The sequence below is a fragment of the Apis mellifera genome, linkage group LG5, assembly GCF_003254395.2.
Source record: "Apis mellifera strain DH4 linkage group LG5, Amel_HAv3.1, whole genome shotgun sequence".
Classification (NCBI taxonomy): domain Eukaryota; kingdom Metazoa; phylum Arthropoda; class Insecta; order Hymenoptera; family Apidae; genus Apis; species Apis mellifera.
The window spans coordinates 13,331,331-13,344,402 of record NC_037642.1 but is presented as its reverse complement, the minus strand read 5'-3'; the positions used below and the strand labels follow the sequence as shown (position 1 = coordinate 13,344,402).

General features: G+C 23.4%; 2 protein-coding genes across 4 annotated transcripts; one reads left to right on the top strand and one right to left on the bottom strand.

Annotated features, from left to right (window-relative positions):
- Positions 1–25: 25 nt before the first annotated feature.
- Positions 26–8,330, bottom strand: LOC411545 (mediator of RNA polymerase II transcription subunit 25). 3 transcript variants are annotated; one of them, XM_006570190.3, is made up of 16 exons: positions 7,211–8,330; positions 7,022–7,127; positions 4,025–4,158; positions 3,893–3,938; positions 3,637–3,764; positions 3,341–3,560; positions 2,679–3,276; positions 2,239–2,588; positions 1,934–2,112; positions 1,706–1,868; positions 1,432–1,623; positions 1,140–1,334; positions 784–969; positions 628–687; positions 425–538; positions 192–335 (listed from the first exon to the last, which is right to left on the bottom strand). In XM_006570190.3, exons 3-16 carry the CDS (start codon positions 4,144–4,146, stop codon positions 192–194), a joined length of 2,697 nt encoding a protein of 898 aa, XP_006570253.1. In that variant the 5' UTR covers positions 4,147–4,158; positions 7,022–7,127; positions 7,211–8,330. The 3 variants fall into 3 exon arrangements, with proteins under 3 accessions (XP_395016.2, XP_006570254.1, XP_006570253.1); XM_395016.7 differs by lacking the exons at positions 7,022–7,127; positions 7,211–8,330 and adding an exon at positions 4,995–5,099 and having other exon boundaries at positions 26–335; XM_006570191.3 differs by lacking the exons at positions 628–687; positions 7,022–7,127; positions 7,211–8,330 and adding an exon at positions 4,995–5,099 and having other exon boundaries at positions 113–335.
- Positions 8,331–9,973: 1,643 nt separating this feature from the next.
- On the top strand, positions 9,974–12,093 carry LOC725798 (protein aurora borealis). The gene is made up of 6 exons (XM_006570188.3): positions 9,974–10,249; positions 10,400–10,694; positions 10,765–10,850; positions 10,931–11,125; positions 11,228–11,435; positions 11,520–12,093. Exons 1-6 carry the CDS (start codon positions 9,974–9,976, stop codon positions 12,023–12,025), a joined length of 1,566 nt encoding a protein of 521 aa, XP_006570251.1. The 3' UTR covers positions 12,026–12,093.
- The last annotated feature ends 979 nt before the right edge of the window (positions 12,094–13,072 follow it).

Here is a 13,072-nt window from a genome sequence, read left to right as displayed (position 1 = left end):
TAGAAATGATAAACAATTTAATATATTTTATTTATTCTAATTTATTTGATAACATTTTTTTTTATAAAAATGAATATACTTGTTTTAAGTTTTTAATTTAAATATACATAAATATTGTAAAATTTTTTTATATTTAAAAAATCATTTTAATATAATATTTACAATATAACATTTAAAATAATTTAAATTATTTATCCAAAGACGTCATAATTAGGAACATCCTCAAATTGTTGATTTTGTGGATTACCAGGAGCCATAGGTCTTGTTGTCATCTGACCTCTAGGACCAACCATTTGTTGCTGTAATCCAATTACTTGTCTATACGGTGGTTGTGGCTATAAAATTAAAACATTTTTCATTTAAGATATAATTCAATCCTAATATAATTATTATATAATTTAAATATTTATATAATAATTCATACTTGTTGTAATAAATGTCTAAGACCAATATTCGAAACAGGCCTCATCAATCTTGGAGCATTTGCTTGTTGATTCGTCATACCAGCAGGATTTAATGCTCTTTGGGCTTGCTGAGCCTGTAACAAATTTTTTTTATTTGTTTCGTTTCTTCTTCTGCACGAAGTTATACAACAGAATTTATGATAACTTCTAAAAAACAGTTCACCTCCAACTGTTGTTTATATTGCATTTCCTGTTGCTGTGCTACTTCTAGATTCTGTTGAATCTATAAAGTTAATTATATTATATGAATTCTGTGAAATTTATTTTAGTATGTGTTTTCTTTTTCTTCCGTATTTTGGTGTTATATTTATTGGCTTACATTTATTTCCAGTTGTGATTTATATTGCGCCTCCTGTTGCTGCGCAGCTTCTAACGTTTGCCGTAGTTGTTGAATTTTTAATAAATTTTGATGCCTAGCTAGTTCTATGTCATCAAATGGTGGTCTTTGTTGTCCTATCATCGTACCAGAGGCTGGAGCCACTTGAGGACCAGTAATACCACCACTCTATCATCACATCAATAAAACGAATTCTTTATTTTCATAATTTATATCTATGTATATTTTATAGATAATATTTTTAATTGTTAAATATTTCTTTGACATTTAACATGTCATTGATATAAAAGTATTTTAAATTAATTTTATTTCATCATATAATTGAAATAAGTTTTTACCTGCATATTTAATTGATTTTGAGGACCAGCAGATGAACTTAACGTTTGCTGTGGAGCATTTGTAGAGACTACATTCTGAGTTATTTGTCCTCCTCCCATAGCCATAGTATTTGTTTGAGACATAAGAATACCTCCTTGTGATGTACCTGTAGAAGGCATTGGACCAGCTATTGCATTTCCTTGAGCAGCTCCAGCCTATTAAATATAGATATTAATTAAATATATTTGAGAATATATTTAAAAATATTTAATATAATATAATAATTATGTTAAAATATAAATTTTTATTTACTTGTCCTTGTCTCATAGAAGCGTGCGACGTTTTTTGTTGTTGAATTACTTTACGAAGGCGATCTACAAAACCTGTTTGATCATTTGGAATGAATCCTAGATATGTTCTTCTTTCTGCTGTATAAAGAAGGATAAGTATTTTTATGTCGCAAGCTGTTGTTGCTTGCAAAAAAGTAAAATGGACACAACCCGCCTAAAATATTTTATTTTATAAATAAATATAAAAAAAAGAAGTCCATTTTATTATATTATTATATATAATGCAATATACTAACAAATCCAGAATTCATGACTTTTGTCAAGGATTCCAATGCTTCACAAGGTGTTGGATGAAATAGAACGGATTTAGAGTTTTTTAAATAAGATCCACCAATATTTCCTATCAATTGTTTAGGCATTAACTGCATAATTAATTTTTGTGGCCATGTATCAGCTTTCCTATAATATAAATTTAATTTAAATTTATAATAATTCACGATTACATAACATTCATGAAAACTTACAATTCTGGATCTCCGTCCTTGGAATTCGCGGAAACTTGACATGGAAGATGTCTAGTTTGTTTTTGTGCATCTGCAGTTGTTTTAGCTTTTTCAACCCATTCAATAATACCTTGCCATATAGTATGTCTTTCACGTGGTGTGCTAATTTGTGGCCCTGGTCCTACTGTGCCAGCAGTACCCTTCAAAAATTATATTAATATGATCAATATATAATGAATATTATGATTTATATTTCTTTATTGTAAACTCAATATAATATATTTTAGATTTCTTATTTTAGATAACAACATAAATTTGAGGATTACTTGGGTTTGAGGATGAGTTACTTGCTGCTGTTGAGTTACCGAAGATACAGATGCCTGAGTTTGAGAAGCAGTAACTGTTTGTGGCACTTGAGTGGGCACTGATTGACTTACACAGGATACCGTCAACTGTCCAGCTTGTCCATGGGTTTGTTGAGCTGTTATTGACATTGAAGCTTGTTGTTGGACATTTTGTTGTTGTTGCTGTTGCTGTTGCTGCTGTTGTTGTTGCTGCTGCAATTGTTGTAGTTGAGTTAATCTTAATTGTTGTTGTTGAGTTAATTGTTGTTGCTGTTGCTGCTGCTGCTGTTGTTGTTGTTGTGCATTAGCAGCCATGACATTGATATTAGTCACTGAAAATGTAAAATATATATAAATATATAACATTAATTTTTTTATTAAAAATAATTACTATTAATATTATAAAATATTGTTAATCTTACCATCCATTCTTCCAAAAGGAGTTACATTAAGTCCGATTGAAGGTGGAGGTTGATTCAATTGTGCTATTAAAGCACTACTTTGTGTATTTGTTGGACCTGTAGTACCAGGTGGTACAAAGTGCTGTCTCCATCTAGGATGACTTGTCCTTGCTGTTACATTTGTAGGATGATAAGTCGGTGGAGCAGATATTTGAGGATTATAAGGAGGCCGTCCAGCATTCATTGCAGTTGCCATTGGTACTACTGTTTGATGAACTGAACTAATATTTTGAGGAGTTGGATTTCTAAATGGAGGACCTTGAGATTGAGTTGGTTGTGCAATACTCTGTTGAACTTGATTTGTATTCGGACTATCGTTGCTTTGTAACGGACTTAATGGAATTTGTGCAGCAGTGCCTGATGTATTATGAACAGCCCCACCAATTGTAGGACTGACAGGTCTTTCTTTTAAATTATAATTGCGTAATAAAACCAAATGTCGCGGATCTTTAGCATAATTTTTAGTTTGAGATGATTGTAAATCTCCTCCAGCTTTTTCAAATAATTTAAATAATGCAGGTATTTTTCGTGGCGATAATATTGAAAGATTAATGTTTCTCTGAAAAAAAAAAAAAAGATTTTTATTTATATTTAATTTATAATTATTATTAATTACAGTATACCTCTTGATAAAGTGTGGCCAATTGCTCTATAGTATGCCCAGCAAATTTATATGATTCTTGTATAACCGTTTGATATGGAGGAGAATTGCAAATCAAAATACAATGTTTTTGTGGTGCTGTATTTGGTTCACGTCGTAATTGTAAGTCTTCAAAACATTGTAACCCAGTTGCAAGACCTTCTCCAATATTTGCAAAACATTCACCTTTTCCTCCAACCATTCTATTTAAATAAAAATATTACTAATTTTTATCAAAAAGATTAAAAAAAAATCTGTTTCCTAAAAAATTTTACTTACTCTAATTTTTCTAAAACAAGTAATAGTTTATGAGGATTTGCATATGGTCCAAAAGTTTCTGTACATGGTGCTGGTAAACAATCAGCAGCATGATATACTACTATTCCATATAATGTTGTACTATTTTGCTAAAAAATGTTTTATTATTAGATAAAGAATATGAAAAAAATATATTATAAAAATATTAAAATATTAAAATAAAAAATAGTCTAAAATAGTAAAATAGATTAAAAAATAAAAAATAATATTATTTTACCTCAGAAACATATTCTCTATCTTCAATACCACCTTGACTAAAATACCTATACGATATAATATTTTAAATTAATAAACATTTAAGAAAAACAAAAAATATTTAATACAATTTAATATAAAAATAGAAACTTACTCAAGTGTGGGAGTAAGATAATTTGTTTTTAAATCATTGAGATATGCTCCATTAACAGCTGTTCCTTCAATTACAAATATTACATCAGCTTGAATACCATGTTCTGTAGGACCAGCTACCATTTTTACTCCGTTCTTTAAAATAATAAAATAAAAAAATATATATAAAATATATATAAAATGATATAATATATATAATATATATAAAATGAATATAACAAATAATATGAGATTTTTATTATAATAAAAATGCATATTATAAATAACTTTTCAAAACATTATTTTATTAAAAAATTAATAAATAAGAAATAATATTTTTAATATAAATTTTTTCATTCTTAAATGTTTCAAATGATAATATTATAATAATAAATATTAAATTTTTATATTTAAAATAAATTAATAGTTATTTTCTATTAATTTTAAATTATGTTTATAGCACAGTAATATGATTTATAGTACTTATAAAGAGTTTAGTTAAGTTAAATATTAATAATGATTAAATTAAATATTAATAATCATTTATATATATTACTAATATTAAAATTGAAATTATTTAAATATTATAACTAATTAATTTTTAATTATTGACGTCATTATGTATAATTTATATATAATTATAAATCATATATAATTTATAGTTCAATGTGTAATTTTCCAAGAATTAACTAATTATATCATATCTAATTATATCATAATTATATTTCATTATATCATACCTCAAATCATTCAATATAAAAGAAAACATTAATATTTTATTATGAAAATAAAATTATTATATTAAAATGTTTAATTATAAAATAAGACAAACATTTCAATTTCTATAAGAAAATGATTCTTGCATTCATTTAATTAATTTAATAACAAAAAATGTAAGACAAATAAAATACAAATTATATTATCTCTACTGCTTTATTTAAAATAATTCATTAAGTATATCGTACTTCCTTTTAAATATAAGAACTACTTACCTTAGACACGCGAATTGTAGTAAAACTAACATGCGACATGCGATAATGATACAACGCTGAACGAAGTGAAACAATAGCCAAAAGATTCTCAAATCAGCGCCATCTGGCATTTGAATATTCAAAGCTTTGACTTGTTATTAGTCATAGTAAAATATGCAAGGAAGAACAAAAAAAGTAATAATAATAAAAAGTAATAATAATAAAAGTTCTTTTTGCCAAAAAAAGAATAGTAAATAGTTTTTCGTCAATTTTGAGGATATCATATAAAAAATTCATTAATTATTTTTTTCTTATTCAAAACTTTTTTATTTTGTAAATAGAACTTTAAACGAGTTTCTTGTATTTTTAATGTAAAATTGTTTCTAATTAATTATTTATTATTATTTATTATTATTGATTAATTATTGATAATTATTATAATAATTTCTAATATATAATTATTATATAATTTCAAATATTATATAAAAAATTAATTAATTATTCACTTTCTAATTAAAATTTCTAATTTCTATTTTTAAGCTTGCATTTTGAAGCAAAGTTACATCTTCAAACAAATTTCTCTTACATCTTCAATCAAATATTTAAAATGAAACTTTTTCATTAATTATTTACTAATAATTATTATAGAATGTATCTTAATCGTCAATCTTTAATTCAATAATAATTCAAAAATCAATTTATTCATTTAAATCATAACAAAATTATAAATAAAAGAAAAGAATTAACATTTCAAATGTACATAATCATTCAAATATATTTAGAAATAAATTTTATAATAATGAAAAATTTATTGCATATTGACATGAAGAATTAATCGAAAATAAAATAAATAAATAAAATTTCACATTAAAATTGATATGAGAAACTTGTCTAAAGATCTCTTCAAGATGCAAGCAAAAATTTTAATTAGAAAATTTTGAGTAATTGATTAATTTTTGAGCTATTTCAATGTATATTTTTTTCAATTTTATAATAAATGATTAATGGAAAAGAATTTCATTAAAATTGAAATAAAAGATTTATATGAAATTTTCTATCTATAAAATATAAGTTTAAAGATGTAGAAAAAAACAGAAAACAAATAATTAATTTTCTATAAAATGACTTCAATGTATTATAAATTATAGTTTATTGTTAAACATATAATAAAAATAATAAAAAAGAATTGATACGAGAAATGTTTCTAAAATTCTGTAACTGTAAAATGCAATTTTAAAAGTACACAAACTTTGAGTAGAAAATTAATAATTAAATGAATTATCCAAATAATATTTTCAAAGTAGCAGAAAATGTTCTTTATTTTTCTCATATAGTTGTTTTTTCATATTGTTTTTTTTATCTGTAACTTCAAATATGTCATATATTCTATTATATTAATAACAAATCAGAATTACGGATATCCAAATGTAAGATGGCATTGATGTTTTAGCTATTTCATTTGCAAAAATTATATTTCTAAAAACATTCAAACATTTCTAGGACTGATAATCAATTTTATTCTACCTTTTTCTTATTTTGTTTTATTTTTTATAGGAATATACTAATATTTAATGTATACATGAATTAAAAAACCTTTACATACTATTTAAGTATTGTATCAAAATATATTTCTTTTTATACTGATAAAGTATGAATTTTAATATTTTTATATTCTTTAATATAATTTTAAATCTTTCATAAAAATTTAAAACAATTTAAAAAGCATATGAGCAATAATTTGAAATTTTTCAATTATCATTTATAATATTAAAATTTACATTGATATTTTATTAGAAAAAAAAATGCTACTTTTTCTAACATATTATATACATTATGCATTTTCTTGCATATGTGCATATATATATATATATATATATATACACATATAAAACAGATATACATATACATACATTATCATAAAAAGATAATTTGAAAATAAAAATACACAAAATATATTTATATTAAAAAGTTTTATTCTTAATATTATTATTTTATTTATATAAAATTTTAATCGTAATTGCAGCCATTAGCAAATTTGTTTTACTTACATATATTAGTAATACAAATTACCCAAGTCACACCGCGAGGAGGTTGCTGCAAATAGTGACTCGCCCTAACTCCACCCAGGGCCCATCCACCCTTCCTTTGGAAACTCTAAATTGCGATATCATCGCAGTATATTAACCGTTTATTCCAATTAGAATAGACGGTATATATATAAAAAAAAATAGACCTACCCGAAAAAGAGGTAGACGTGCTAATCATCGCCTATCCTCTTTTTAATCTAAAATTACCTAGCTAAACTTATAACTAAGCTAAGCCCTCGCTAAAGAAAAATAAAGATTTTTGATAGATAGATTTTTAAACTGTGCAATTGTTTAATTTATATATTATTTAATGGCGTACTCCTTAATAAAAGAAGAGCCTACGAATGACGAAACGATATTATTTAAATTACATTAGAAATTACGCTGATTTGATTACATTGCTCGTCTCGTCCGATATGTCGTCACGAGGATAGTTGAAATTCCTCTACTCCCGTCGTCACGATTATAGAGGAAGGTAAAACAAAATAGAATATAAACATTAAATGCGTTACTATTCCATTTATACATTGCGAATACTGTGGACAAAACAAAGCTAGGAAACTGCGTTTCTTTGCGATGCAAAAAAATCTATGTTTCTTTTGCTTCCGTTCACATCAACAATCGCAAAAGAACCCTAATGGATTACCAATTTTACACGTGTGATCTCCTTTAATTAGAAAAAGTACCTAAGGAATGACAGAATATAAACCCATCAAATCACCGTATAAAACGGGTCTTATAATAGAGGTGCACAATATGGATATATTTCAATCCAAAAAGATCAAATTATTCCCGAACGTAGCACAAATTATATTTTCTTGATTGTAAAATTTCAGAAAAAGATGTAAAAATCTTGTTCGAATTGATTATGTCAAAAGAACAAGAAAATGGCAACTATTTCCATTTAATCTTACTTTCATGAAATATATAATTCTCACCTTACAGACATACAGATAGAAGGAAAGAAAATAAGGAAAAGGGGACTTACGATCGTTCGGGATTACAATGAAATCAATCTGCAACAAGAAACGAAATATACCGAAGACGCGGAAGACACGGAAGACGCGGAAGACCTGAAAAATATTAATATATGAAACGAAACAATTACACAATAGTCTAGCTTGAACATAATATTACGAATTAAAATAAAATTAAAAAGAAGAAGAATTAGAATTAAAAGTGTTAAGAGTAACATCAAAATTTTCAAAAAAATTAAGAATTATTAAAAAGAAGAAAATGAAAACATCAACTACACGCGACTGTTCAAGCTAAACTGGAATGAAGTAGCCAAACGGTCAATTATGTGCATCGATTGTGCTGCCACCGGAAATTGATATTTCTACCGGTTATAACAATTTATCTTTAATAATTATTTTAATAATTATTAAATTAAAACAAATTTATAAAAATAAAATATTAAAAGATATTTTTATTTTATTAATCATACAAATATGTTTATAATCTTATTGAATTAAAAAAACAAAAGAATAATTTTTACGGCAAAAAATTTTTTTTTCACTTCTTGACAAAAGCGATATCTATAAATATTACATTGTAAATATCGATATTCTCGTTGTTTCTTCGAAATATCTTTATAGATATCTTTATAGAATTTGAAATGCTATACTTTTATTTACATAAACATGATATATTATAAACAGGTTTAATGTTTTGTTTACTGTTAAATTAACTGTTCTCTATTTTTTTTTAACTATATTTTTCTAATTATTTCATGTTGAGACAAAATTCTTGGTATAAACTGTTCCTTACAAGCTTGATCAAATTATCTTTTATTTATTTATTTATTGATAGTAATAACTATTACTTTTTTCGTATTTATTAATTTTTTAAAATGTAAAAGTAAAAACAATTATTTAATTGTAATGATATCATCAAATAATTTTGTAATGGGATTCAGTAATATTATGACATCATTAATTATTTATAATATTTTAATTTAAAAAATGAAGATTATATGCATGCAATATAATAGTAGATGAATATCAATATTATTATTACTAAATGTATTATATATTATTGTTATTATTTAATAAATTTATATAAAAAAATAAGAATTTGAAATTTTTGCCTTCGATTTATTTACTCTGTTTTTTATCTTATATATAAAGAAAAGATAAAACTTAAATAATACATATTTCATAATTACATATTTTATAATTTACATTTATAATTAAAAATATTATAAGTAAGTAAATTATAAGTAATTATAAGTAAATAAATATTTTATTTAAAATCATAGAAATGTTGGGCATTTAAGGGCAAAACTAATAATTTCTAGAAACTAGTAATTTTTAATAACTAGATTGAAATAAAGTACTAATACCGAATTTACAACTCTCACCATTATTTATATATTTATAATATTTTTTAATTTTTATATATTTAAAAATAAAATATAATAATTCAATATATATAAAATGTTATAAAAATATCTAACTTAATTTATATGGAACATTTATTTGAAAATTAATACTTAATATTTATAAATATTTCGATCATCTAGTTGATATACATTGTTTATGACTGTATCACGTGATTATGTTCGTTGTTTCAAAAATATTTCAATTTGTAAACAAGTTTACAAATTATATTAATATAATTATTGTAATATAAATTTATAATATATAAAATAAATTTTATGATTCGATAAAAAAATTCCGTAAAATATTTCTACCGTTTTTATATTTTTATAGTTATAAATTAAAAAAACAAATTTGAAGAAAACGTTAAAGGATCAATAATAATAAAAATAATAAAAGTAAGTTTATTAAACTATTTAAATGTATTTTGAATGAAAAATGTTATTTGTGTATTATAAAATTAATATATATGGATAATTATAAAAAAATAAAATTTAAATGGCATATTATGGATCATTTTAGATATATTATAATGGAAAAATTAAAGTGGACAACACCAATTAAAAATGAAAATGAACGCGAAAATTTAACAATTAAAAGCCCTGTTATATATAAAACTCCTGTAAAACAATGTGAAACAAATTCGAAGCGTACAACATATCAAAGTAATATTAGTTCCTTTAGTGTTCTTCCAAATCATATTACACCTCCTTCAGGTTTAACAAAGTTTATGGCAAGAAATCCATTTGAGACTGATTTAACTAATAGATTACATTTATCTGTGATTAGTCCAACTGTATTTAGTAAGGTAATTTTTTTTAAATATTTATTAAAACTAAAAATTTTATAATAACTATATTTAAAAATAATTTCATTATTTTTAAATATCATTTAAAAATATTTCATTATCATTTTTTAATTGTTATAATTGTGTGTGTAATTGTTATAATATTTCTAGGTTTCAAGTCCATCTCAACAATCTACAAACTTCGAATGGAGTGTAGATGAGCTAGCTTTAATACAACCAGCAAAAATAGAAGAGTTTCCCATACAACAGATACATTGTATCGACACAGAGACTGAAATAAAAGCTCAAGCAGCTATTGATCAATTTTTTAATGAAAATGAAATAATTCCAAGTCCATGGGAAACAAAGAGAAAAGAAGTTAGGACAAAAATTGAAGTGAATACTCCTGTAAGGTCTTCCACTGATTTGAATTTGAATTTGGACTCTTCTAACTCAAAAAAAGATGGTATTTATGTTAAATAATTAAGAAATATATTTTCTATGTTTTAATTTTTTTATTTTAATTTTTATCATAGGTTGGAGTCAAACAATGTTAACATTTGCACCTGAATTGCCATCTCATGTCATGGAAATTTTAAAACCTTATTTTACATTCGTTCAAGTAAATAAAACTGATACTATTATTCAAGTTATTAGATATTACTGCTTTGATTTTAAATTACTTTTTTTTTTTGTTTTTAGAACCAAAACATTGAAAGTGATGATGCAAATTCAAGTAATAATTCTTTAAGACGAAAGTTGTTCTTCAATCATGAAGATTGTGTAGATAATGATGAATCTTCTATCTGTGTATCACCAGTAAAAATGAATGGATCTTTAGTATTATCTTCCAGTCCTCCACAAAGTGGAATGTTAATTCATGGTGCTCCTTTGAAAGTAAATATAAATGTATTTTAATTAATTTTTATTAATCTATTTTATTATTCAATATATAAATATTGAAATACAAAGAGCACTTAAATTTTTTTTTTTTTTCAGTATTTATCAAACGAAGATTGTCATTATGATACATCACAAATTAATACAGAAAATTTATCTCCTCCTAACGTATCTCCTATACACAACGCGATCCACATGTCATGCGAAAGTGTAAAATCTCATTCAACTACTCAATTAAACTTTACTATGAATATGAGCATAGATCAATCTAATAATCAACATAAAGAATTCTTAGATCATTCTTTAGGTAATTATTCCATATTATTAATATATATTCATTAAAAAAATAATCTGCAATATTATTTTTTTAAAATGTTTATCTATTTTTTAGATAAGTCCAATAATAAGAAAAATGTAGAAAGAAAAGTCGAGTTTTTAAATGTACATAATAATTCCATATGTGATACTCGCATAGAAAAAAAAGTCCTAGAAAAAAATTCAATCTATGTTGAGCACAATTGCGATAATAAAACTTCAGAATTCAATTTTAAATATCAAAATACTGATAATACGCTTAAATACGTGACTGATTCGTGCAAAATGAATACGAATGACAGTATTTTTCAACAAACAAATGCGATGTTAGCTACTTCTAATCAGCAAAGTGTTTCAAACTCTGCACAAGACACAGGTTATCAAACTTATAGTATGAATAATACAACGAATGTTACTGATAGTTATAATATTACTCCAGTTAAGCAAAAGCTTTATTGGGGTGATCAAATTTTAATAACTGATGATGAATTTGCCCTATCTGATTGGAAAGAGAATATGAAAAATATCTTTAGTTCTACTCCGTCACGAACGAATAGGGAAAAGGATAATCATGTATTTTAGATAATTTTTTTTAGAAATGATATATAATCTATTTAATTTTGAACATAAAATTATAATAAATGATTGCTTGAAAGCTTAGAAATAATTTAAATATATATTATTAGAGATATATATATATATTATATAATTAAAAATATTATTTGTATTTTTTTTATATTTATGTTTCTTATTTTATCATGATGTTTTGTTTCTTAGTTAAATTTATAACATATAGATTTTAATATATAATGAATAATATAATTTTCAGTTTTTCACTGTTTTATATAATCTAAAATAGATTTTTTTTATAATATTGGATATAAATATTATAAATATATAAATACATTTGTCTATAATATTGAATAAAATTATAATAATAGATTTATATTAGATTTTAATTCAAATTAAATACATAAAAATTTAAAATATATCTTTTAAAAATATTTTTGAAATATGAATACCTATATATAATGTATCTCATATTATTCATATATTTCTCATATATTAAATTACGAATTAATTTTCGTATTAAAATGTATAACGATTGATTAAAATCAAGGAATATAACTGAAAAGTATATATATCTTATAAAAAATATCAATCTGATTTAAAATATTTATTAATTATTAATTATTGATTATAATATTTCTAATGATCGTACAATCATGATTATCATAAAAACTAAATACACGTATATAAAAAATATATAGAAAGTTATGGAAAATTAGAAATTTTTCAATTCAATTGTTTTTGCAATTTTTTAATTGAAATTATATGTAATTATTTAGGTTAATTTTGTCAACTATATTTTAAGTGAATTTAAATTATATTTAATTAATTTTTGATTCTATCTTTATTTATAAAAAATATCAAGAACAATTTTTTGTCAAGATGAATGCAAATCTCCAAGCTTGTGAGTCCGATAAAGATGAAAAATTATATATTCTAGAAATTTTTATTGACTCGGTTACTATTTATGCCGAAAAATTGCAAAAAATTCTCCCCAACGAATTAGGTGTTGATTTACAATTTATCGATATGCCATTGTTTCGAATTTTTCAAAGTTAT